At 44.9% G+C, this 27,488-nt stretch overlaps 1 protein-coding gene across 1 annotated transcript; it reads left to right on the top strand.

Annotated features, from left to right (window-relative positions):
- Positions 1 to 565: 565 nt before the first annotated feature.
- On the top strand, positions 566 to 27,254 carry LOC110485244 (testis-expressed protein 2). The gene is made up of 12 exons (XM_090197179.1): positions 566 to 1,224; positions 10,583 to 12,316; positions 19,210 to 19,410; positions 19,533 to 19,845; positions 20,151 to 20,335; positions 20,945 to 21,106; positions 23,471 to 23,570; positions 24,146 to 24,287; positions 24,535 to 24,684; positions 24,962 to 25,171; positions 25,367 to 25,487; positions 25,892 to 27,254. The coding sequence occupies exons 2-12, from the start codon at positions 10,868 to 10,870 to the stop codon at positions 26,033 to 26,035; spliced, it is 3,177 nt and encodes a 1,058-aa protein (XP_090053305.1). The 5' UTR covers positions 566 to 1,224; positions 10,583 to 10,867; the 3' UTR covers positions 26,036 to 27,254.
- The last annotated feature ends 234 nt before the right edge of the window (positions 27,255 to 27,488 follow it).

The following is a 27,488-nucleotide window of genomic DNA, read 5'->3' as shown; positions in this document are numbered from 1 at the left end:
ATACACTCAAGCAAGCACAACCAAACACATATACACACATCCTGCCAGGCCCCAGCTGTGCTCACACACACACACTGAGGCATGATGGATGGGGAGGCAGATGAACAAAAGCCCCACTGGATGTAGATGGATAAAAACAGAGGGATGAATTAAGCAGCAGCAAGACTGTTGAAAAATAGTGGTGAAGTTATATTTTACTAGAAACAATGGCTATATATTATTAATGTAAAAGTTTAAAAAATGTATGTACCAATTCCAGATTGCTCCTGTAATGGAGAATACATTGGTTGTGGTTTAGCATTCAACTTCACCTGTCCAAGGAAAACTACCATTAGTAGGTTCATCAGTTGGATAAATCAGTATCCTCGATGGACATTTTTAACCAGTATGAGTCTGAAATGAAAATATCCCATGGTGATATTGGATTTCTTTTGATGTGGTGTACAGTATTCACAGAGGGGTTAAAATGTTATTCTACATTGGTTTTACCTTCAGTTTAATCCATGCATTTACATAACTCTACTTCATTGCACTGCTAGAAAGACCTGGATGCGTTTTTAGAAGTGATGGTTTGAGAGGCTGACCAAAACACGTGTGAGTGAAGATCCTATCCTGTAGACAAGTGTGACAGTATTTTAATACTGAGCCGAGAACAACATAGGTGCTGCTGTACGACTGTTTTAATCTGGATTAGTGTTTCTCTCTCTAGCCAGGACTCTAATAATCCGATTATTCAGAGTTCGCTTGGCGCTTTTTCAAGGGGGAGAAGATGATGGAGACGCGAAACAAGGGCTCCTCGGTTATATGGCGGTGTCTCGGCGCATACCGTTACTGTTCATGCTGGTTCAGGCGATCTGCACTTCCGAAGTGAGGCTACGAGAGGCTATCCGTGCTATTAAATCGATTGGAAGTTTTTTCCTACGCCATGCAAGGCAAGTCGAACGCGTCCCTATGCAAAACGTGAGCAAAGTTATTTTAACAGGGTTTCTATTCTAGTCAGTTCACTGCAGTGCATCCCTGTGCAGTATTCGGACATATAGAATGCTGCGCTCTGCTCTGCAGTCAGACTGCGGCTTTGACAGAGTTTTGAGAGCGAAATCGAAAGACGACTGAATTTAATGAGAGTGACTTGGGTCTTTTTCCATACCTGTCAATCAACGGGGATAGCGGTATCGACTATAGCCTACATTATGGGTCCTTCATTGTCGTTTTGATGGTGTTCAGGTGAGTAGCCCTAAATTTGAGTGGGTAGGCTATGTCTTGACATTGCCAAAGATATTGAAATGAATATATGTTTTATCAACAAAATATAGGCCTGTGTTTAGCAGTTATTTAGCCTACATGGCTGAGCCCTGAAATTGGACTTGAATTAGCCCATATTGAAGTTTGATCATGTTTACATTTTCCATGTAGGCCTGTAGACGTTTGAATAACAAAAACTAAGTAGAAATTACATTTATACCTATGGGTGTCATGGGAATAATAACCAAAACCAAAACACAATACCTCTGATGCAACCGGTGGATAAACACTCATCAACCACTTGTGCGTGTAGCCTTATGCCCTAATGTCAGGACAGCTTTATTGTTCTCCATGATAATCCCATCAGATTATTTGTCTGATGTAGGAATAGGATGCCCATCAATTAGACATAATTCGTTTAATCCAGACTAGTTAGATTTCTCTGCCTGCCTGCCCTCCTGACAGGGCCCCACATTAAGAGGCCTACACAGGCATGCACAGGTCAGGTAAGGACAGTAGTGTTTAGTTTAGTTTATCAGGATCCCCATAAACTACTAAACATGCAGCCGCTACTCTTCCTGGGATCCACATAAAACATACAAATACAGTGCCTTCAGAAAGTATTCATACGTATTTTGTTGTGTTACAGCCTGAATTCAAAATGAATTACATCTATTTTTTCTCTCTCACCCATCTACACACTCCCCCATAATTACAAAGTAAAAACATGTTTTACATTTTCTGGGCACATTTTTTGATGAAGAAATACATAAATACTGTCAATACATGTTAGAATCCCATTTAGCAGCGATTAAATCTTTGCAAACCAGGATTGTACAATATTTGTGTACAATATTTGTGCACATTATTCTTTAAAAAGTTCTTCAAGCTCTGTTAAATTGGTTGTTGATCATTGCTAGACAGCCATAGATTTTCAAGACGATTTAAGGTCAAAACTGTAACTAGGCCACTCAGAAACATTCAATGTCGTCTTGGTAAGAAGCTCCAGTGTATATTTGGCCTTGGGTTTTCGGTTATTGTCCTGCTGAAAGGTGAATTTGTCTTCCAGTGTCTGGTGGAAAGCAGACTGAACCAGGTTTTCCTCTGGGATTTTGCCTGTGCTTAGCTCTATTCTGTTGTTGTTTTTTATCCTAAAAAAATTCTTGCCAAATGACAAAAAGTTCTTGCCAATGACAAGTATACCCATAACATGATGCAGCCACCATCATGCTTGAAAATATGAAGAGTGGTACTCAGTGATGTGTTGTATTGGATTTTCCCCAAACATAACGCTTTGTATTCAGGACATAAAGTACATTTCTTTGCCATATTTTTTGGCAGTTTTACTTTGGAGCCTTATTGCAAAGAGAATGCATGTTTTAAAATATTTTTATTCTGTACAGGCTTCTTTCTTTTCACTCTGTCATTTAGGTTAGTTTTGTGGAGTAACTACAATGTTGCTGATCCATCCTCAGTTTTCTCCTATCAAAGCCATTAAACTGTAATGGTTTTAAAGTCACCATTGGCCTCATGGTGAAATCCCTGAGCGGTTTTCTTCCTCTCCGGCAACTGAGTTCAGAAAGACGCCGTATCTTTGTAGTGAGTGGGTGTAGTAGTACACCATCCAAAGTGTAACTTCCCCATGCTCAAATAAATATTACATTTCAGCTTTTTTTCTTCTTCTTCCCCTCTGCCAATACGTGCCCTTCTTTGCCAGGCATTGGAAAACCACCCAGGTCTTTGTGGTTGAATATGTGTTTGAAATTCAATGCTCAACTGAGGGACCTTACAGATCATTTTAAGTGTGGGGTACAGAGATGAGATAGTCATAAAAAAATCACGTCAAACATTATTGCACACAGAGTGAGTCCATGCAACTTATTATGTGACTTGTTAAGCATATTTTTACTCCTGAATTTATTTAGGCTTACCATAACAAAGGGCTTGAATACTTATTGACTCAAGACATTTCAGATTTAAATGTTTAATTACTTTGTAAATGTTTATAAAATATAATTCCATTTGGACATTATGGGGTATTGTGTGTAGGTAGGCCAGCGACAAAACAATCTCAATATAATCCATTTTGAATTCAGGCTGTAACACATCACAATGTAGAAGAAGGCAAGGTGTGTGAATACTTTCTGAAGGCTCTGTACATGACAAAGTACAGAACAGATAGACGAGGACATGAAATAACATTGTATATACAGTATATACACAACAAAAATACTATTTACACACTATTATTACATACTCATATTCTTATATACAGTTCAATTAGATATTTAGAAAGAGGAGAGGACGCTGTGATACAATATATATATAATTTTTTTTAATCTGTTTTTTAAAGCTATACTTGCTTTTTGATGAGTAACCTCTGATGGCAGAGTATTCCACGATGACATGGCTCTGAGTGTTGGTGAGAAGACAGGATAATACATCAGAGATAATATACTGTAAAACTGACATATTGTATCGGTCTCCCAATGGAAGCCACAGCAGAGCAGTCAGGGATGGAGTCCCGATATGTTTGTAATAATTCTCTCTGAAGGTAGGCTGGAATGGATTTGTGTTTATTGCAGCAAAGTAGATATAAGGTCCAGCAAACAATAGGAATAGATACAGCCCTGGACACATAATAATAACAGACATAATGACCAGCAGACCTTTTCAGCAAATCGTCCTATTTTCATTCATCCCCTTTCTGACAACATAATACCCTCTGCAGACAATTTGATTGGTAAACGTGTCCCTAGAATGACCTCATCATCAATCTCTGTGCCAATGATGTTCCAAGATGAGACGATCAATGTGTTTGACCCAGTAGTAACAGGAGGATGGGTGGAACTCATCAAGATTTTGTAATAGGTTTAATCTGAAACATCTGGACACAGGGTTGAGGGGAGGAGAGGAGGGGAGCAAGCTGCCCAGTAAGTATGCCAGAGGTGGCCTAGCTGCTTTGGTCTCTGTAAACTCATCGAAGTCAGTCCTCTTACATTACTTCTCCTGAAATCAACTATTCACCTTGGTCTCCTATCTCTTCCCATGGACAGTCACCCATAGAGAATAGTAGTCAACTATTCACCTTGGTCTCCTATCTCTTCCCATGGACAGTCACCCATAGAGGACAGTAGTCAACTATTCACCTTGGTCTCCTATCTCTTCCCATAGACAGTCACCCATAGAGGACAGTAGTCAACTATTCACCTTGGTCTCCTATCTCTTCCCATGGACAGTCACCCATAGAGGACAGTAGTCAACTATTCACCTTGGTCTCCTATCTCTTCCCATGGACAGTCACCCATAGAGGACAGTAGTCAACTATTCACCTTGGTCTCCTATCTCTTCCCATGGACAGTCACCCATAGAGGACAGTAGTCAACTATTCACCCTGGTCTCCTATCTCTTCCCATGGACAGTCACCCATAGAGGACAGTAGTCAACTATTCACCTTAGTCTCCTATCTCTTCCCATGGACAGTCACCCATAGAGGACAGTAGTCAACTATTCACCCTGGTCTCCTGTCTTCGTTCAACACACCACATCGATACAGTATGCATAGCGTTCTAATCCATATGACCATTTTCTCACACGATACTGCAGAAACAGTGCTGTTACACATTGACTGTGGCTAACCAGGAGTAGGTGAGAATTGCAGATAACCCTGACAGACGATGGCTGTTAGAGAGCTGCAGTAGGCCTATAGATCCAGCCTGTACACAATCGTAATACTACTCATACCGACTAAAAATAGTACATGTTTTCGTTAATGTATTAATTATGTATCTTCTTATAATGATGAATAAAGAATTGAAGCATGCATTCTTTTTAGTCAGTATGGCTAACTCACTACCCACAGAATTCCACAACTGTCTCAACTGGGCCATGGAAAAAGGACCTTCAAAAGATGTTAGCTTCATTGATCCTGATATGGACCCATATCAGCGCCTGTGGCTGCAGTTTCAGTTTCTACTAAACCTGTCCACCAAGGAGTGTGTCTGAAATGCTGCCAAACGTTTGCTGACTCAAGGATTTCGAAGGAAGAGAGTTTTTACTATCCCTGTCGGTGTGGATTGATCTAGATTGACTGTGAAGTCAAAATTGATTAAGATAATGCCATTGGTATCTGTTATAGATTAGACCCATGTCTAGGCTCTCACATCAGCCTGATTGTATACAGTGGTTCAGTATGAAAGGCTAGAGGAAGCCCATATATGCTAGTAAGTAATAACACTGGGTCAATCTCAATTGGTTCTATCTTGATTCCTCTTTTCCTCTGTCCTAGTCTCCTTCTCAAAGCACATTAGAGCAGGATATATGTATTTTTTCAAGGGGATATGTCAGCTATCATTTCCAATCCCCTTTTTAGATATATAGACTACCGTTCAAAAGTTTGGGGTCACTTAGAAATGTCCTTGTTTTTTAAAGAAAAGCACATGTTATGTCCATTAAAATAACATCACATTGATAAGAAATACAGTGTAGACATTGTTAATGTTGTAAATGTAAATTTGTTTTGCAACTCTGCCTAGAAGGCCAGCATCCCGGAGTCACCTCTTCACTGTTGACGTTGAGACTGGTGTTTTGCGGGTACTATTTAATGAAGCTGCCAGTTGAGGACTTGTGAGGCGTCTGTTTCTCAAACTAGACACTCTAATGTACTTGTCCTCTTGCTCAGTTGTGCACTGGGGCCTCCCACTCCTCGTTCTATTCTGGTTAGTGCCAGTTTGTGCTGTTCTGTGAAGGGAGTAGTACACAGCGTTGTAAGAGATCTTCAGTTTCATGAAAGCTATTCTCACATGGAATAGCCTTCATTTCTCAGAACATTTAATAGACTGACGAGTTTCAGAAGAAAGGTCTTTGTTTCTGGCCATTTTGAACCTGTAATCAAACTCACAAATGTTGATGCTCCAGATACTCAACTAGTGTAAAGAAGGCCAGTTTTATTGCTTCTTTAATCAGAACAACAGTTTTCAGCTGTGCTAACATATTTGCAAAAGGGTTTTCTAATGATCAATTAGCCTTCTAAAATGATGAACTTGGATTAGTTAACACAACGTGCCATTGGAACACAGGAGTGATGGTTGCTGATAATGGGTCTCTGTACGCCTATGTAGATATTCCATAAACAATCTGCCGTTTCCAGCTACAATAGTCATTTACAACATTAACAATGTCTACACTGCATTTCTGATCAATTTGATGTTATTTTAATGGACAAAAAAATGGCTTTTCTTTCAAAAACAAGGACATTTCTAAGTGACCCAAAAAATGTATAACGGTAGTGTATATTGTATTTATTATTATTATTATGCCCCTCCCCCATAGTTGGAGAACTAGGTGAAAAACATAACAATTCAAGCAGAAGATCTTATGTTCCTCTCCTTAAATCTTATCCTCCAATGGGTTTTGCAAAGGAGGTAAGGAGAGGGACCCGAGGAAACAAAGACATAATTGAGACTCACCCACTGCCAATATCAAAAGTAAAAGAGACAGAACCCAAATGATCCCATCAGCGGAGCAGCAAGAACTGTGGTCTAGGACTGAGGACATCTGATATAGCTACAATATATGGAGCACATTCATAGCCACTTTGATATGTATTATGGCACTATAATTGGTTTCCATTCAGCTTTGAATGTGGGACATTTGTTTGGATTTATCTGATGTAGTCTGAGAAGCAGTGAAAAGGGTGGTTGGTCCGTAGAAAGAGAATGAAGAGAACGGGCTTGGAACCGCGCTGATCTTGGCAATTTGACTGGTATATCATTCTACTCATTCTAATTACAAGGTTAGAACCACATACATAAACCAGTTGTCCTATCTCTATGGTAGAACAGTCAATGTTTCAGATTTAAAGGAGAGGATCACTGTCCCTGTACTCAGGAGTGTCACTGGCCCAGACTTGACATGTTTAACAGAAATAGAAATAGGAATGATTCTTCCAAATACCCTGGGTCTGGATTATGCGAGCTAAGTAGAGCTTTGCCTGATATTCATTTGTCAGTTATTATATTCTGAGCCCTCACTCAGCATGGTTACTCATTGGAACGCACGCTGTCAACTGTCACAACTGTGCCACGGTGTGCTATGACAGTGTGTGCATTTACTTTATGTGTGTGTGTTCAGCCAGTCAGTCACTGTGTAAGCCTATGTATGTGTGTGTAAGCATGCAATGTGTATGTGTGTCTGTCTGGCTATGTGTGTCTGGCAGTGTGTATTCCCTGTGATTCACATCCTAAGTGACATACAGCTCTTTTAATATGGAGGATTAAAGATAATCCAGTCTGACATGTGACTCATGGTGATGATGGTAACTGTTTCGTTGACATGTGACTCACGGTGAATGATGGTAACTTTGTCCTCGTTGTCATGTGACTCACGGCGATGATGGTAACTTTGTCCTCGTTGGCATGTGACTCATGGTGATGATGGTAACTGTCTCGTTGACATGTGACTCACGGTGAATGATGGTAACTTTGTCCTCGTTGGCATGTGACTCACGGTGAATGATGGTAACTGTCTCGTTGACGTGACTCACGGTGAATGATGGTAACTTTGTCCTCGTTGGCATGTGACTCATGGTGATAATGGTAACTTTGTCCTCGTTGGCAACTTTGTCCTCGTTGGCATGTGACTCACGGCGATGATGGTAACTTTGTCCTTGTTGGCAACTTTGTCCTCGTTGGCATGTGACTCACGGCGATGATGGTAACTTTGTCCTCGTTGGCAACTTTGTCCTCGTTGGCATGTGACTCACGGCGATGATGGTAACTTTGTCCTTGTTGGCAACTTTGTCCTCGTTGGCATGTGACTCACGGCGATGATGGTAACTTTGTCCTTGTTGGCAACTTTGTCCTCGTTGGCATGTGACACATGGCGATGATGGTAACTTTGTCCTTGTTGGCAACTTTGTCCTCGTTGGCATGTGACTCACGGCGATGATGGTAACTTTGTCCTTGTTGGCAACTTTGTCCTCGTTGGCATGTGACTCACGGCGATGATGGTAACTTTGTCCTTGTTGGCAACTTTGTCCTCGTTGGCATGTGACTCACGGCGATGATGGTAACTATCTCGTTGGCATGTGACTCATGGTGATGATGGTAGCTGCGTCCCTCATCGCACCCTATTTCCTACAAAGTGCATTCTTTTTCCCCAGAGCCCTATGAGCCCTATGAGCCCTGGTCAAAAGTTGTGTACTAGGTTGGGAATAGTACTACGTTTGGGACTCAGATGAGGTTCAGCTCTTGAGTTAGCATTAGCATAGCATTAGCATCACCTTCTATTTCTAATCTCCCTATAAGACAATGATTGACACGTGGAGACAAGTAGGTGAAAGCTTGTTTCACTTTTACAGATTTTCCACTCCGACAGGACTCCCTGATTTCCCTAGGGGAGAGTCCATTGAGTTGATTAGGCCTATATGTCAGCAGTGCATGTCAGCAGTGCACCAGGGGTGTGTCAAATGGCACCCTTTTCCTTATACAGTGCACTACTTTTGACCAGAGCCCTATAGGCCCTGGTCAAAAGTAGTGCACTATATAGGGAAAAGGGCACCATTTAGGACACACTGCAGCACTCAGCGTTCTGGAAGGAAACCAGCTCTGTTTAATGACCACCCGCCCCTCTCTAGAATTTGCATAACCATAGCTGACTGGTTCAATTCATCTTTGACTCATTATGGCAAAATGTACGAGGCTCTTTCCTCTGCTGCAATGTGTCAGCAGCGTAACAAACTGTTTGATGTGTGTGTGTGCTTTCAATAAACATGGTGTTCTATCATAGCGGGCTGTCAATATGTGTCTAGAGGCACTCGTCATCCTCCGCAGTGTTTGGAATGTCTATTTTCCTCTCTCTCTCTAAGACACACACACATACATACACACGACACACAATCCGTGTGTAAACATGTAATCTGACTGGGGTAATGGTCCATAATGAGAGATTAGGAGTGTCCGCCCTTGGACAACAGTGGGATTAAACCCTAAATTTGTTCACTGTCCTACTTCTCAGATGAATCCAGAAAGTAAAGGGACTCACCAGTGTTGGAATTTCTCTCTTCCTCTCTCTGTAAGACACACACACACACACACACTCACACACTCACACACGCGCAAGCATGCACGCAGACATGCACAAGCGCACACACACACACACACACACACACACACACACACACACACACACACACACACACACACACACACACACATGCTTCAGAAGGGAACAGCCCACCATGCCGCCTACCACCCACCCCTATTCTATTTATATTTACATCCACAGTCAGGGCTGATGCTGCCTGACAGACCAGTGCAGTTCCCCTCTTCACCTAGAGGGAAGGAGGAAAGGAAAGGATAGAGGAGAGGAGAGGGTGAAAAGGAAAGGGAGGAGAGCGATGGGAAGAGAGGAGATGGTGAGAGGGAAAGGGAAGAGAGGGTGAGAAGGAAGAAGTGTTGGATGGTGTGGGGGGGGAACAGTCTGTCTGGTGTTGGATGGTGTTGTGGGGAACAGTCTGTCTAGTGTTGGATGGTGTGGGGGGAACAGTCTGTCTAGTGTTGGATGGTGTTGTGGGGAACAGTCTGTCTAGTGTTGGATGGTGTGGGGGGAACAGTCTGTGTAGTGCTGGATGGTGTTGTGGGGAACAGTCTGTCTGGTGTTGGATGGTGTTGTGGGGAACAGTCTGTCTGGTGTTGGATGGTGTTGTGGGGAACAGTCTGTCTAGTGTTGGATGGTGTGGGGGGAACAGTCTGTGTAGTGTTGGATGGTATGGGGGGAACAGTCTGTCTAGTGTTGGATGGTGTGGGGGGAACAGTCTGTCTAGTGTTGGATGGTGTTGTGGGGAACAGTCTGTCTGGTGTTGGATGGTGTTGTGGGGAACAGTCTGTCTAGTGTTGGATGGTGTTGTGGGGAACAGTCTGTCTAGTGTTGGATGGTGTGGGGGGAACAGTCTGTCTAGTGTTGGATGGTGTGGGGGGAACAGTCTGTCTAGTGTTGGATGGTGTGGGGGGAACAGTCTGTCTAGTGCTGTACGGTGTGGGGTGTGGGGGGGGGACAGTGTCAGATACCCAGGATGAAGAAACGTGCAGGGCGCTATGTCCCAGACACTGATGCTATGTCCCAAATGGCATCCTGTAGGGAATATGGTTCCACTTGGGACACAACCTCTACTGTCCTACTTCAGGGATGTGTGTGTGTGTATGATTGACATCCATCATCTTCAATCAGAGTGATGTTACTAATATGAGTGTATTCTTATGTTATATAACATTTTTGATTGATGTTTGATGAATAGGAAAATATCACTCAATGTCGCCTTTCTTTCTTCCCATGTCTCCAGAGTCCTGTGGTTGAGTGATGACTCAGACTGGGGAAGAGAATGCTACTCACCGTGCAGCACCCACTGATCCCCAGCACTACCCCAGCACCATGTCTTACTACCCTACAGCCAACCACTATGTTTGGGGGACCACGTCTCCATAGCTACAGCAGCTAAATATACACATCTTCAATACATGAAAACTGAGAGAGCGATGGAACCATATTTCAGATTGAATGTGAGTACTGTGGATATTAAGTAACAAACACAGTCTTACAAACTGTCAGAGGCAGAGAGAAGAACAGCATGGAGGACAGTGAGCTTATCTTTCTGGAGCGCCATGATGAGGGCACGGGCCCTACCGTGGCCTTCTCCAAAGACAAGCCTGGAGTCATGGAGGGCCCTACCGTGGCCTTCTCCAAAGACAAGCCTGGAGTCATGGAGGGCCCTACCGTGGCCTTCACCAAAGACAAGCCTGGAGTCATGGAGGGCCCTACCGTGGCCTTCTCCAAAGACAAGCCTGGAGTCAGGGAGGGCCCTACAGTGGTCTTCTCCAAAGACAAGACTGGAGTCATGGAGGCCAGAGACAGTAGGCCCGACTCAGGCCTGGGGCTAGGTTTGGGGCTGGAGCCAGGCCAGGGACGCCGCTCCTCGGGCTTCCACATCCCCCTCTCCCCCTCCTCTCCGGGCTCCCTGGCTGACCTGGCAATCGCTTCGTCGCCACCCCCCTGCCTGGTGAAGTCCTCCTCCACAGAGCTGCAGACCAAAGAGACTGGTTCCTTGAGAAGCTCCAAACCCCTCCTCAGCCTGGTCAAGTCCCTCTCCACCGAGATCTCCCACCTCGAGCCTGAGGTCTACCTCTCCAAGTCGGACTCCAAGCTCCACATGCACCCCTGGAAGCAGTTCACCCAGACCCAACCCAAGCTCCAGGAGGCTGGTTTTGGGAATGATAGCTGGATGGCACCCCCGTCCCCCATTTCCCCCACGGAGCCCAAAGGAAGTTCCCTGATGACCGAGTTCGAGGACACGCGGAGGAAGTTCTCGGAGGCCATACAGGACCCCATGAGCATGTGGGGTAAAATGATGGGGGACGAGTCGAGCTTGGGGAGCCCCAAACAGAAGGTGTCTGGGGGGGTCGGGGACTCACCTGCCTCCTTTGGTAGCTGTGGAGGTGGTGGGAGTGGGACGCCATTGAACATTGAAGATGGGAGCACAGAGACACAAGTAAGATACAGACGTGGAACAGACAGTGAACTGGGTGTGTGTGAAACCCCACTAAGGAGACCCAGGAAGGGCCTTCTGAAGCCCTCACTTTCCCCAGAGCACCATAGCCAGCTGGGGGATAGCCTCTACGAGATCTGCACCAACGGAGACCTCATCCAGGTGGTAGAGGTCCAGGGGGTCGGAACCAGTGGAGCTGGTACCAGAGGTCAGCATCGAGGAACCCATCCCCAGGCTCGAGGCAGGATTCCTGGGGTTCCTGTAGCCTCTGTGCCTGTCCGCTGGCTCTTGTTTGTGGGCGTACTTGCCTATGGGTTCTTTGTGCTCCCTCTGCCCTCCTATGTGACTGGGCTGTCCCTGGGGCTAGCATGTGGGTTCCTGTTAGGGTTGGTGGTGGTCCTGGTGTTAACGCCACGTCCGCGCTCCAGAGCTTTGCCCCCCTGGGGCACTACAGGGGCCCGGTGGTCCCAAGACAACAGCCTGCTGCCCTCGGACCCTGTTGGTGGGCCGCGCACAGATGCAGAAGTCCTGGAGGTGAGTTTGAGGATATGGGAGTGGTCACACACAAGTAACATAGATTTACAGAGTTACAGTAGGGCAACACAGGCAGACGGACGGACAGACAGATTGTCACAGAGAGACAGACATATACATAGGCAGACAGACAAACAGACAGACAGACAGACAGACAGACAGACAGGCAGGCAGGCAGGCAGGCAGGCAGGCAGGCAGGCAGGCAGGCAGGCAGGCAGGCAGGCAAACAGACAGACAGACAGACAGACAGACAGACAGACAGACAGGCAGGCAGGCAGGCAGGCAGGCAGGCAGGCAGGCAGGCAGACAGACAGACAGACAGACAGACAGACAGACAGACAGACAGACAGACAGACAGACAGACAGACAGGCAGGCAGGCAGGCAGGCAGACAGACAGACAGACAGACAGACAGACAGACAGACAGACAGACAGACAGACAGACAGACAGACAGGCAGGCAGGCAGGCAGGCAGATGGTCAGCCCTTAAAAATACAAAGAAAACAGGCTTTCACATCAATTTTTTATTTATTTTTATAGTTGATACATTTCTGTCTCATGAACCAAAGCACGAGCCACATACTGTATCTATGGTAACAATCATTACTACTGTCTTGGTCTCTATAGAGTGGAGGAGTAGAGACTTTTGTTTCTGTGAATGGGTTAGTGAATGAGGCCAGGTGCTGATTAGAGAGGATAGTGAGAACTGAGGGGCTTACTGCCATGGGGTTGCTTCCGCAATAGCAGCCTATTCCCTTTGTAGTGCACTACTTTTGACCAGGGCCCTGTTAAAAGGTGGTGCACCACATAGGGGATAGGATGTCATTTGGGATGCATACCATCTCCCTCAGTTGTAGCCCATGTAGTTCCTGTACATCCTCTGCCCCTTGGCCTTTGATTAGTGAGGAATGAGGGGCTTATAGCCGTCCGGTCCAGATAGATCCCATGTCAGTCTACTGTAGCCCAGGAAGTCCCTGTGTTCCCTCTGGCCCTTGGCCTTCTAGAGCTGGAGCTACGCAGTGCTAATAACCCCCAGAGCCCAGTTTAAAACCCTCTGTATCTAGGCCAGTTGACTTGCTAGTCTGATGGATTGATTGTGGATTGGTTGTGGTTTAACGTCTGTCTATCCTCGTGACAGACTTCCACCTATGTTGTCACTCTGTGCTTTGTATCGTTTTTCTTAAATGTTGGTCAAATGCGTGCGTGCGTGTGTGTGTGTGTGTGTGTGTGTGTGTGTGTGTGTGTGTGTGTGTGTGCGTGTGTCCCATCTCCCAGTCCATTAGCTGTAGCAGCTGTGATATTTCTGTCTTGATTAATTCAGTTGGCTCTAAGCTGAACCCAACACATAAGAAACACAAATTAGCTCAGTAGAACACTGCAAAACAGTCAAATTAGATTGAAGCTTTTAAGGCTATAAGCCAATACAATGTTGCATGCTGCATTCAGTGTTGTATTTCAGTTTACAGTATGCATGTATACAACTTAGTACATAAGATGCAAGTATCTGTATTTGTATTTATCATTCATTATTTATGCAAATTTAAAGACATTACAATACATTCACAGACTGTGTGCCCTCAGGCCCCTACTCCACCACTACCACATATTTACAGTACAAAATCCATGTGTACATGTGTGTGTATAGTGTGTATGCTATCGTGTGTGTTTGTGTGTGTGTGTGTGTGTGTGTGTGTGTGTGTGTGTGTGTGTGTGTGTGTGTGTGTGTGTGTGTGTGTGTGTGTGTGTGTGTCTGTGTGTGTGTGTGTCTGTGTGTGTGTGTGTTTGTGTGTGTATGTGTGTGTGTGTGTGTGTGTGTGTGTGTGTGTGTGTGTGTGTGTGTGTGTGTGTGTGTGTGTGTGTGTGTGTGTGTGTGTGTGTGTGTCTGTGCCTATGTTTGTGTTGCTTCACAGTCCCCGCTGTTCCATAAGGTGTATTTTAATCTGTTTTTTTATCTCATTTTACTGCTTGCATGAGTTACTTGATGTGGAATAGAGTTCCATGTAGTCATGGCTCTATGTAGTCTGTTCTGGACTTGGGGACTGTGAAGAGACCTCTTGTGGCATGTCTTGTGAGGTATGCATGGGTGTCCGAGCTGTGCGCCAGTAGTTCAAACAGACAGCTTGGTGCATTCGACATAAATAAATACAAGCAGTGCTGAAGTCAATCTCTCTTCCTCTTTGAGACAGGAGAGATTGACATGCATATTATTAATATTAGCTCTCCAGCCGTGCTGCCCTGTTCTGAACTAATTGCAATTTTCCTAAATCCTTTTTTGTGGCACCTGACCACACGACTGAACAGGTGCGACAAAACTAGGACCTGCCTTGTTGACAGTGCTGTTAAGAAGGTAGAAACTAGGGCCTGTAAGACCTGCCTTGTTGACAGTGCTGTTAAGAAGGTAGAAACTAGGCCTGTAGGACCTGCCTTGTTGACAGTGCTGTTAAGAAGGTAGAAACTAGGCCTGTAGGACCTGCCTTGTTGACAGTGCTGTTAAGAAGGTAGAAACTAGGCCTGTAGGACCTGCCTTGTTGACAGTGCTGTTAAGAAGGTAGAAACTAGGCCTGTAGGACCTGCCTTGTTGACAGTGCTGTTAAGAAGGTAGAAACTAGGGCCTGTAGGACCTGCCTGGTTGACAGTGCTGTTAAGAAGGTAGAAACTAGGGCCTGTAGGACCTGCCTTGTTGACAGTGCTGTCAAGAAGGTAGAGCAGCGCTTTATCATGGACATACTTCTCCCCATCTTAGTTACTGTTGTATCAATATGTTTTGACCATGACCGTTTACAATCCAGGGTTACTCCAAGCAGTTTAGTCACCTCAACTTGCTCAATTTCCACATGATTTATTACAAGATTTAGTTGAGGTTTATGGTTTAGTAAATGATTTGTCCCAAATACAATGCTTTAAGTTTTAGAAATATTGAGGACTAACTTATTCCTACCACACACTCTTTGTTAAGTGTTGCAGTCATTTCAGTCGCTGTAGTAGCTGACATGTATAATGTTGAGTCATCCGCATACATAGACACTCTGGCTTTCCTCAAAGCCAATGGCAAGTCATTAGTAAAGATTGAAAAAAGGTAAGGGCCTTGACAGCTGCCTTGGAGAATTCCTGATTCTACTGGATTATGTTGGAGAGGCTTCCATTAAAGAACACCCTCTATATTCTGTTAGACAGGTAACTCTTTATCCACAATATAGCAGGGGCTGTAAAGCCATAACACATACGTTTTGCCAGCAGCAGACTATGATCGATAATTTCAAAGGCCGCACTGAAGTCTAACAAAACAGCCCCCACAATCTTTTTATTATCAATTTCTGTGTGTCTTCCAAGTCCAGTAGGTGAACAATCAGACATGCCAAACAAGCAGATTAATGTCACAGCGTGACTACGTTACCTAAACTCTAAGCCCGAGTTCTGCCTCAGAGGAACAGAAACGTACCTGATTCACACTGTAGGGCCGACCCAACCTGTACTGGTCTGGCTTGAATATTTTATTTTCATATTGTTCTTTCCAGTGTGGTTGCAGCAACTGTGATGGAGGTGTAACCATGCCTGTCCAGTACAGCTCCACTTGGCTCAGTAGTTTAAAATGGTAGTAGAGAGCTGCCCCTAGCTCTGGTTTCACTGCCATAGATTTGACTACAGGTAAATCACGGCGCTCAATAACCAATGAGTATTCAGGTAATACTAGGAAGGGTTATACTAGAACAATTACAGCAGGGAAGGAAGACAGATTTGAGACAGATTTGCTGACTGTGAAAGTTAACTGCCACAATATCTGACAACAAAAGAATGTCAATGTACATATCCCCTTTAAGAGAAATTCATGCTAAGCAACTGCAAACAACAACAGCAAAAGTAAACATCAGTGAACAGCTGTGACTGCCCAAGTGAACACAATGTAAGAAAGTGAAAATAAGGTGAGTTTATTAGTGAGAGAAAAACACTAACAAACAAAAAAAGCTCACCAGGCAATAACCCAGAGCGCTAGAGGCAGTCTCCTGTGATAGATAAGACATGTATAGAGACAGTCTCCTGTGATAGATAAGACATGTATAGAGCCAGTCTCCTGTGATAGATAAGACATGTATAGAGCCAGTGTCCTGTGATAGATAAGACATGTATAGAGCCAGTCTCCTGTGATAGATAAGACATGTATAGAGACAGTCTCCTGTGATAGATAAGACATGTATAGAGGCAGTCTCCTGTGATAGATAAGACATGTATAGAGACAGTCTCCTGTGATAGATAAGACATGTATAGAGACAGTCTCCTGTGATAGATAAGACATGTATAGAGGCAGTCTCCTGTGATAGATAAGACATGTATAGAGACAGTCTCCTGTGATAGATAAGACATGTATAGAGCCAGTCTCCTGTGATAGATAAGACATGTATAGAGCCAGTCTCCTGTGATAGATAAGACATGTATAGAGACAGTCTCCTGTGATAGATAAGACATGTATAGAGGCAGTCTCCTGTGATAGATAAGACATGTATAGAGACAGTCTCCTGTGATAGATAAGACATGTATAGAGGCAGTCTCCTGTGATAGATAAGACATGTATAGAGACAGTCTCCTGTGATAGATAAGACATGTATAGAGCCAGTCTCCTGTGATAGATAAGACATGTATAGAGCCAGTGTCCTGTGATAGATAAGACATGTATAGAGCCAGTGTCCTGTGATAGATAAGACATGTATAGAGCCAGTCTCCTGTGATAGATAAGACATGTATAGAGACAGTCTCCTGTGATAGATAAGACATGTATAGAGGCAGTCTCCTGTGATAGATAAGACATGTATAGAGACAGTCTCCTGTGATAGATAAGACATGTATAGCGCCAGTCTCCTGTGATAGATAAGACATGTATAGAGGCAGTCTCCTGTGATAGATAAGACATGTATAGAGACAGTCTCCTGTGATAGATAAGACATGTATAGAGCCAGTCTCCTGTGATAGATAAGACATATATAGAGCCAGTCTCCTGTGATAGATAAGACATGTATAGAGCCAGTCTCATGTGATAGATAAGACATGTATAGAGCCAGTCTCCTGTGATAGATAAGACATGTATAGAGGCAGTCTCCTGTGATAGATAAGACATGTATAGAGACAGTCTCCTGTGATAGATAAGACATGTATAGAGCCAGTCTCCTGTGATAGATAAGACATGTATAGAGCCAGTCCCCTGTGATAGATAAGACATGTATAGAGCCAGTCTCCTGTGATAGATAAGACATGTATAGAGGCAGTCTCCTGTGATAGATAAGACATGTATAGCGCCAGTCTCCTGTGATAGATAAGACATGTATAGAGCCAGTCCCCTGTGATAGATAAGACATGTATAGAGCCAGTCTCATGTGATAGATAAGACATGTATAGAGCCAGTGTCCTGTGATAGATAAGACATGTATAGAGACAGTCTCCTGTGATAGATAAGACATGTATAGCGCCAGTCTCCTGTGATAGATAAGACATGTATAGAGCCAGTCTCCTGTGATAGATAAGACATGTATAGAGCCAGTCTCATGTGATAGATAAGACATGTATAGCGCCAGTCTCCTGTGATAGATAAGACATGTATAGCGCCAGTCTCCTGTGATAGATAAGACATGTATAGAGCCAGTCTCCTGTGATAGATAAGACATGTATAGAGCCAGTGTCCTGTGATAGATAAGACATGTATAGAGACAGTCTCCTGTGATAGATAAGACATGTATAGAGCCAGTCTCCTGTGATAGATAAGACATGTATAGAGCCAGTCTCCTGTGATAGATAAGACATGTATAGAGACAGTCTCCTGTGATAGATAAGACATGTATAGCGCCAGTCTCCTGTGATAGATAAGACATGTATAGAGCCAGTCTCCTGTGATAAATAAGACATGTATAGAGCCAGTCTCCTGTGATAGATAAGACATATATAGAGCCAGTCTCCTGTGATAGATAAGACATGTATAGAGCCAGTCTCATGTGATAGATAAGACATGTATAGAGCCAGTCTCCTGTGATAGATAAGACATGTATAGAGCCAGTGTCCTGTGATAGATAAGACATGTATAGAGACAGTCTCCTGTGATAGATAAGACATGTATAGAGCCAGTCTCCTGTGATAGATAAGACATGTATAGAGCCAGTCTCCTGTGATAGATAAGACATGTATAGAGACAGTCTCCTGTGATAGATAAGACATGTATAGCGCCAGTCTCCTGTGATAGATAAGACATGTATAGAGCCAGTCTCCTGTGATAAATAAGACATGTATAGAGCCAGTCTCCTGTGATAGATAAGACATGTATAGAGCCAGTCTCCTGTGATAAGACATGTATAGAGCCAGTCTTCTGCGATAGATAAGACATGTATAGAGCCAGTCCCCTGTGATAGATAAGACATGTATAGAGCCAGTCTCCTGTTATAGATAAGACATGTATAGCGCCAGTCTCCTGTGATAGATACAATGCATTTGAAAAGTATTCAGACCCCTTGACTTTTGAAAAATCTTGTCAAGTTACCGCCTTATTCTAAAATGGATTAAATTAAACAATGTCCTCATCAATCTACACACAATACTCCATAATGACAAAGAGAAAACAGTTTTTTATAAATGTTTGCAAATGTATTAAAACAAAAAAAACAGAAGTAAAAACAGCACAGAAGTATTCAATAAAATAAAGAGAGTGTTGCGCCTCTACCTCTTATGGTGTCCACCTCTTCTCCTGCTGTTGGAGCACGGAAACCCCATTCTTCCTCTTAGGGAAAGTGTTGGGTGAAATGCTGTTGTTCAAGATAAGCCCCTATGGGCCCTGGTCAAAAGGAGTGCACTATATAGGGAATAGGGTGCCATTCCAGACACAACCCAAACCTGTACTATAACATCCTCCATGCATTCTAGGGCTGGATGAACGAGATGCCCGTGTACGACCCAGAGACCTACCACCCGTCGCTCACCCACTCTGTGTATGCCACCCTGGAGGGCAGCCGTCTACGCCTGGCCTACCCCCACACCAACATCCCCCGACAGGCAGCCTTCGACGAACCGCCCCATGAAGTCGTGTTCCTGCGCTCGCGCTGCTACCAGCTGGCCAACTGCAAGGTCAGTGTGTCCATATAGACATTTACCTACGGATTTCTGAAGCATCTAGGCTTTATAAAGGGTTTATAAAGGCTTTGTTACAGTAAGTTGTTCATTATTTCTTGTTTCTTATTTCAAACCAGGTCTCCCTGTTGCCTGCTGCCTTGGCACGGAAGAGAGTTTGGAATAAGAAGTACCCTATCTGTATCATACTGGCCGAGGGAGAGGTGGGGAGAGAGGAGGAGGAGGAGAGAGTGGAAGAGGGGCAAGAGGAGGAGGAGGAGGAGGAGAGGACAGACAAGCAGACACTCCCAGACACACAGACACAGGGCCTCCCCGACACTCTCTACCTTTTTGGTCGTACAGGAAGAGAGAAGGAGGATTGGTTCCAGCACTTCCTGTTAGCCTCGAAGTCAGAGTTCAAGAGCAGCCCGATCAGAGACGTGCCCAAGTCTGGTAAGAAACCGTGCTGCCCCCTACTGATATGGTTGGTTACATCCAAATGGCACCCTATTCCCTGTGGGTCCTGGTCAAAAGTAGTGCAAAATATAGGGAATCGGGTGCACACCCTGGACAGGAATCGGTGGTTTGTCATTTTTCATATATAATTAGTATTGAATTGAGTGTAATGCTATTTTAACCACCTCCCACCGCCTGTTTTCTTGACTCTCTCCCTCACTCTATCTTCCTCCATCTCTCCCCACTTCCTTCCTTCCTTCTCTCTCTCTTTCTTTCTCTCTCTCCATCTCTCTCTTCCCCAGAGGTGTTATGCAGTGGGAGCTCCAGTATGGACAGTACGGAGCACCTGCCCTCTCTGATTGGTCTGCGTGATCTGGTGGACTACAGCTCCTACATGAGCCGCCTCATTGGCTTAGAGGGTAGCAGTCCCAGTCCCAGCCCCAGCCCCTGCCACAGTGACCAGGGAAGCCCCACAGCCAGGATGAGGGTACGCTATAAGACTGGACTATTAACCTGGTGGTTCAATGGTGTTTCAATACCAAGACGTTTATTCTTCCCCATACAGCTCTGGTCAAAAGTACCACACTACATACAGTATCTGAGTTCTTAACCTCTGAACCCTTAACCATCGTTAAAATCCTTAACATAACTCACACTGATTAGAATACATCAATACAGCCACAGTTACAGTTACAGTCCAGTCAGTCTTTGGCCTTGGTGAGAGGAGGATAGATACTGACTGACTCAGCAAGATGCTGTATACATGCTGAGTGGACCAAATGGATCAGATATCACCTGGCTGGGATATTAATAGGAGCAGTGTACCTGGCTGTGTCGTATTCATTGGGCACGGAAGCAAACAACCAAAACGGGGAGGGACCTACCTGAATTTGACCGATTTGTTGTGACTTGTTTGCTGCGGTCTGCACTAAAGAATATGACCCTGGCTTGGCTGTGTGTTCTGTTCTGATGTCCTGTGTGGTGAGCATCTGTTGTAGAGTAGGTAGTAGTGAGATGGGGCCTGATCCTAGATCAGCACGCCTACTGTGATTTGTTTTTTGTAAACCGGCTCTGTTCTGTTCTCTCCTCTATCCAGTTCCCCAGTGAGGAGGCATCAGCAGAGGGGGGCTGCCCAGCAGAGGGCCAACCGGCCTGGGTCAATGCCCTGGTGGGGAGGATCTTCTGGGACTTCCTCCGGGAGAAGTACTGGGTGGACCTGGTGGCCCACAAGATCCAGAAGAAGCTGAGTAAGATCAGGGTGAGTCTGAGAGTTGGGGAAGGGGATGGGGGTGTATAAGTAGGTGGGTGGGTGGGTGGGTGGGAGTGTTGGTAGATGGATGGATGGATGGATGGATGGATGGGTTCGTGGGTCAGTGGTTGGGTGGGTAGGTAGGTGGGTGGATGGATGAATGGAAAGATGGAGGAAATGTCTGTATGTAAAGAAAATAATATAAATATCCTCCATGTCTCTGCACTACATGGTAAGTCCTATAGAATCCAACTACAGTGCATGATCCTCTCACTCTCACTGGGGCACTGGGTACTGGGGCACTGGGATACTGGGGCACTGGGATACTGGGGGGGCACTGGGGTACTGGGGGGCACTGGGGTACTGGGTACGGGGGCACTGGGGCACTGAGGCACTGGGTACTGGGGCACTGGGGTACTGGGGCACTGGGGCACTAGGGTTCTAAGGTACTGGGGCACTAGGGTTCTAAGGTACTGGGGCACTAGGGTTCTAAGGTACTCGGGCACTGGGGTACTGCTCTGTGCTTGTTACTTATACAGTGGGGAGAACAAGTATTTGCAGGTTTTTTGCAGGTTTTCCTACTTACAAAGCTTGTAGAGGTCTGTAATTTTTATCATAGGTACACTTCAAGTGTGAGAGACGGAATCTAAAACAAAAATGCAGAAAATCACATTGAATTATTTTTTATGAATTAATTTGCATTTTATTGAATGACATAAGTATTTGATCACCTACCAACCAGTAAGAATTACAGCTCTCACAGACCTGTTTAAGAAGCCCTCCTGTTCTCCATTACCTGTATTAACTGCACCTGTTTGAACTCGTTACCTGTATAAAAGACACCTGTCCACACACTCAATAAAACAGACTCCAACCTCTCCACAATGGCCAAGACCAGAGAGCTGTGTAAGGACATCAGGGATAAAATTGTAGACCTGCACAAGGCTGGGATGGGCTACAGGACAATAGGCAAGCAGCTTGGTGAGAAGGCAACAACTGTTGGCGCAATTATTAGAAAATGGAAGAAGTTCAAGATGACGGTCAATCACCCTCAGTCTGGGGCTCCATGCAAGATCTCACCTTGTGGGGCATCAATGATCATGAGGAAGGTGAGGGATCAGCCCAGAACTACACGGCAGGACCTGGTCAATGACCTGAAGAGAGCTGGGACCACAGTCTCAAAGAAAACCATTAGTAACACACTACGCCGTCATGGATTAAAATCCTGCAGCGCACGCAAGGTCCCCCTGCTCAAGCCAGCGCATGTCCAGGCCCGTCTGAAGTTTGCCAATGACCATCTGGATGATCCAGAGGAGGAATGGGAGAAGGTCATGTGGTCTGATGAGACAAAAATAGAGCTTTTTGGTCTAAACTCCACTCGCCGTGTTTGGAGGAAGAAGAAGGATGAGTACAACCCCAAGAACATCATCCCAACCGTGAAGCATGGAGGTGGAAACATCATTATTTGGGGATGCTTTTCTGCAAAGGGGAGAGGACGACTGCACCGTATTGAGGGGAGGATGGATGGGGTCATGTATCGCGAGATCTTGGCCAACAACCTCCTTCCCTCAGTAAGAGCATTGAAGATGGGTCGTGGCTGGGTCTTCCAGCATGACAACGACCCGAATCACACAGCCAGGGCAACTAAGGAGTGGCTCCGTAAGAAGCATCTCAAGGTCCTGGAGTGGCCTAGCCAGTCTCCAGACCTGAACCCAATAGAACATCTTTGGAGGGAGCTGAAAGTCCGTATTGCCCAGCAACAGCCCCGAAACCTGAAGGATCTGGAGAAGGTCTGTTTGGAGGAGTGGGCCAAAATCCCTGCTGCAGTGTGTGCAAACCTGGTCAAGAACTACAGGAAAGGTTTCTGTACCAAATATTAAGTTCTGCTTTTCTGATGTATCAAATACTTATGACATGCAATAAAATGCAAATTAATTACTTAAAAATCATACAATGTGATTTTCTGGATTTTTGTTTTAGATTCCGTCTCTCACAGTTGAAGTTTAGCCATGATAAAAATGACAGACCACTACATGCTTTGAAAGTAGGAAAACCTGCAAAATCGGCAGTGTATCAAGTACTTGTTCTCCCCACTGTACATCAGTCATACTGTTGAGCACAAGGTCAGATGAGGGCAGCAGGCCATCAACATTGGATGGCCTTGTCAGCTCACTCTATCATGGACTGTCATGTGCTGCAGCTCCCCATCACTTGCTTTTCTCCCGATCACACACACTCACACATGCATACACACTTGCACGCTCACACATGCATGCATGTACACACACACATGTACACACACTCCCCACCACACACACACACACACACACGTCCTACATTTTATGAACACCATCATTGTATGTTGTCCTACAGTTGCCGTACTTTGTGAATGAACTGAAGTTGGCTGATCTGGACATGGGTACCTGCATACCTCAGGCGCTCAGCATCTCCAAACCCTCACTGGACCACAGAGGTAGGGGTGTGTGTGTGTGTGTGTGTGTGTGTGTGTGTGTGTGTGTGTGTGTGTGTGTGTTGCATCTGCATCTTTCCCCTGCTCAGATTGACATCCAGCACGCACACACATTACTTTCTCAGACCAGACCCAGTGCTGACTTTATCCAATTTGTGTCCTACTCTAAGACTGAGTCCCAAATGGCACCCTATTCCCTTTAGAGTTCACTACTTCTGACCAGGTCTGTCACTATAAAGGGAATGGGGTGCCACTTATCCTTAAGCTCCTTCCTATTGTCTTCCTCCGCAGGATTAGCAATCCACTTAACATTGATCTACCTACACACACAATAACAAGCTAATGCTACTTCCCATCAGGCTACTATTGTCATTAGTCTCAATTTGCCATATGACACTGAATGACAACACTACATCTGCCACCTCCCTTTCCCTTTATGATAACATGACAACAATAATGGTTGTCTCGAATAGGAAATCATGATTTGATCCAAAATGTATGTGTGTGTGTGTGTGTGCAAATCTCTCACTTCTGTATCACCTTCATAAAGACCTCTCTCTCTCTACCCCTCCCCCCAGGCCTGTGGTTGGAGTTGGAGGTGGTGTATACAGGCTGCCTACAGATGACCCTGGAGACGAAGTTGAACCTGTGTAAACTGGGGAAGGAGAAGTCCATTGGGGTGGATGCTGACGGACACATCCCAGAGACCAGCCAAGTAGGGTAAGACCTGATCCCTATGTCCTCGTACACCACAGATCAGCCTGCATCTCAGATACACTGTTTTGGCTCATGCTGTGTGTGTGTGTGTATGTTCATGTGTTTGTTGTCTGTATAAAGAAGACAGTTTTGTAACCCTGATTACGGATTAGAAAGAAGATAGAAGTTGTCCCATGACTCATGATGACTCACAATCATTTGGATCCAAATGCAGTATTTAAAGTATTTTGTGTGTGTGTGTGTGTCTCAGCTCCAAGCCCAGGCTGTGTGTATTAGCTGACAGTGATGAGGAGTCCTCCAGTGCCGACTCGTCTGATGAGGAGGAGGTGCCGCCTACTGAACCCCAGGGAACTCTGGGAGATAAGAGCACAGGCACGCCACCACCACCAGCGACTGATGGGTAAATTGATAGTGTCCCAAACGGCACCCTATTCCCTATGGGCATGGTCAGAAGTAGTGCACCATAGAAGGAATAACGCTTCATTTGGGACACAGGTCATGACATTTATTTTTGACATTCTTTAATGACAAGTTGTTAACCCTTGTACTGTTTTGTTCACTGGATGAGAGACTGTTGTTGTCACTTTAAAGTGAGTTCCACAGTTGAGCATTTTTTTAAAGTTTAAGTGTTTTTGAAAGAGTGTTTTTACTGAGCTGCGTTTCATGACTCCTCTCAGTGGGAGTGGTGGGAGCACCGGCAGACGGTTCCTGAGGTTCGTGGACAAGATCGCCTCGTCCAAGTACTTCCAGAAGGCCACGGAGAACGAGTACATCAAGAAGAAGATCGCTGAGGTCTCCAACATGCCACTGATGCTCACTGTGGAAGTTCTAGAACTCTCAGGGACTCTGGCTGTCAACATTCCACCTCCCCCTACTGACAGGATATGGTACTACAAACCTGCTAGCTTTAACCATATGAATAGAATCATTCTAGATCTGTGTTTTTATATCATTCTATAGATACACTGAACTGAAAGGTACATTGGCTCTTGTTTTTGTGTTTATGTCTCAAGCAGGTCTTTCTTACTGTCTTTATTTTTGTCTCCCTGACTCTCCCTCTCTCTTTCTGTCTCCCCCCACAGGTACAGTTTCCGTGTGCCTCCCAGGCTGGACCTGCGTGTGCGTCCCATGCTAGGAGAGAGGGAGGTCACCTTCACACACGTCACAGAGTGGATTGAGAAGAAGCTGAGTCGAGAGTTTCAGGTCAGTCTGTCCTCCACCTGTGAGGTGGTACCTGAACATGACATCGTACACGAGGCTATCATCATGATATAGTGCTGTGGTCAAGGTTAGCGTAGGTCCAAGCATGATGATCCTGTAGTAACAGAATGGTTGTTTGATTCCTGTCTGGACTTACTGTACTCATAGGTAAGGGGCAGAAGTGTTTGCATCAGCTATTCTCATATCTACACATAGCTTGACTAATACAGTTGTCCCAAATGATGTGTACTACTATAAATCCAATCCCAGCCATCTGGTACTATATCAGTGTTAAGGTGCACCATACAGTGTTATGTTGATCCTGCAAGTTGCTAGGACTTCATCTTCTGTATTGTTATCTATGTATATTTGTTTAGCATTGCTTGTTGTTCTTGCGTCCACTGCAGAAGGAGTTTGTGATGCCCAACATGGATGACCTCTATCTTCCTCTCATGTCCTCCGTGCTGGACAACCCTCCAGCAGCCCAGCATTCTCCAGCCCACTCCTCACGCCGCTCCTCCAACGACTCCCAGTACTACGTGTCTGAATAGCGCCTCACTGTGGCAGTGGATGGAGAAGAAAATCAATGGAAAACGAGTGGGCATGGATCCACAGTGGAATCTGAGCAGATAGGGCTTGGTTCAGTCCTAGCTTGTGAGGGATGGTCATAGCGAAGCCTGTGGCGGGCACGTACAACATGGCATGACTGGATAGTGGCATGCAGGAGACAGTGGCATGCAGGAGATAGTGGCATGGCTATGTTCTGAGCAGCAAGAGGGACTGGTATAATCGCATAGAGCCTGGTATAGCGCCCAGCCCTACTGACTGAACTTAAACAGCACTTTGCAATAGAGAAGTGACCTGCGATAGTCCTGTAATGAACCAGGCTGATGTTTATTGGGATGAGTCTTCTCCGTGAGGCAGAACTGAACGATTTCCATTAGATGGAACAGCAAAAATTCTAAATGGGCTGTATTGTAAAAATTCACACAAAAATTGGCTTTTTGGTCTTAATTTAAGTTTAGGGTTAAGGATAGGTTTTCAAATGAGATTTTATGACTTTGTGGCAGTGCCAGTAAGTGACCACTCTGCATAGCTTCCTCCAGAACAAAATACACTAAACTGTGTAATGAAGACAGTGAGTCCCAGTTGGCACCATATATAGATATATCATAGGAGGTTGCAACCATGTGTGTGTGATAACATTCCACCAATTCCACTCGTCGTTAACACAAGCCCATTCTCCGCAATTAAGGTGCCACCAATCCCCTGTGCTATATGGTACACTGCTTTTGACCAGGGCCCTGCTATGGTAGTGCACTACATATGGAATAGGGTGCCATTTTGAATAAAACAGCAATAGGTAGATATGGTCACTTGAAGGAAAGTGAATATGGGCATTACTGGTATGAACTGTCACTGTACGATGACTATGCTGTGATATACTGAATCCGTTTGTCCTCAACTCTTGAAGGTGAGCGTTGTACTCATGTTGTCCAGTGGGCTGGCCAGAACATTGGTGTGTTACTGGCCTGACAAAATGGACTCCCTGAACAATTCCTATTTTAAGTGATTGTAGCCCAGAGAAGATTCCTAGGAGATTATTGGTTCTCTAAAACTTTCATCATCAAATGGCTCCGAGTGGATTTTTGGACAGCGTACCCCCTCTTCATTCATCAACTAACCGACAATAAAGCATGTAGAAATGGACAGGCTATCAAGATAATGTGGGGAAAATAAAACTTCATAAAAATACAGTACAAATACATGATTAAGATTTCTAGTGCATCTTCTTGGTCAATTGCATACAAGGTCCAACCAAAATTTGACTTCCGTTTTTAACCGTGAGCCACCAGTGGTATAGTGGAGGGAAGCCACAAGTGCTCTTGTTTAACCATAATTTGTTGTGTGTGTGTGGGGGGGGGGGGGGGGGGGGGAAGAGGTGATACATTGAAAGTATAGGGAGAGTTACTTCTTCCCCACGACCAGTTTACACACCAATTT

This window comes from Oncorhynchus mykiss, chromosome 13 (assembly GCF_057628025.1).
Source record: "Oncorhynchus mykiss isolate SJ-2025 chromosome 13, ASM5762802v1, whole genome shotgun sequence".
Lineage (NCBI taxonomy): Eukaryota > Metazoa > Chordata > Actinopteri > Salmoniformes > Salmonidae > Oncorhynchus > Oncorhynchus mykiss.
This window is presented reverse-complemented; position numbering and strand designations above follow the sequence as displayed.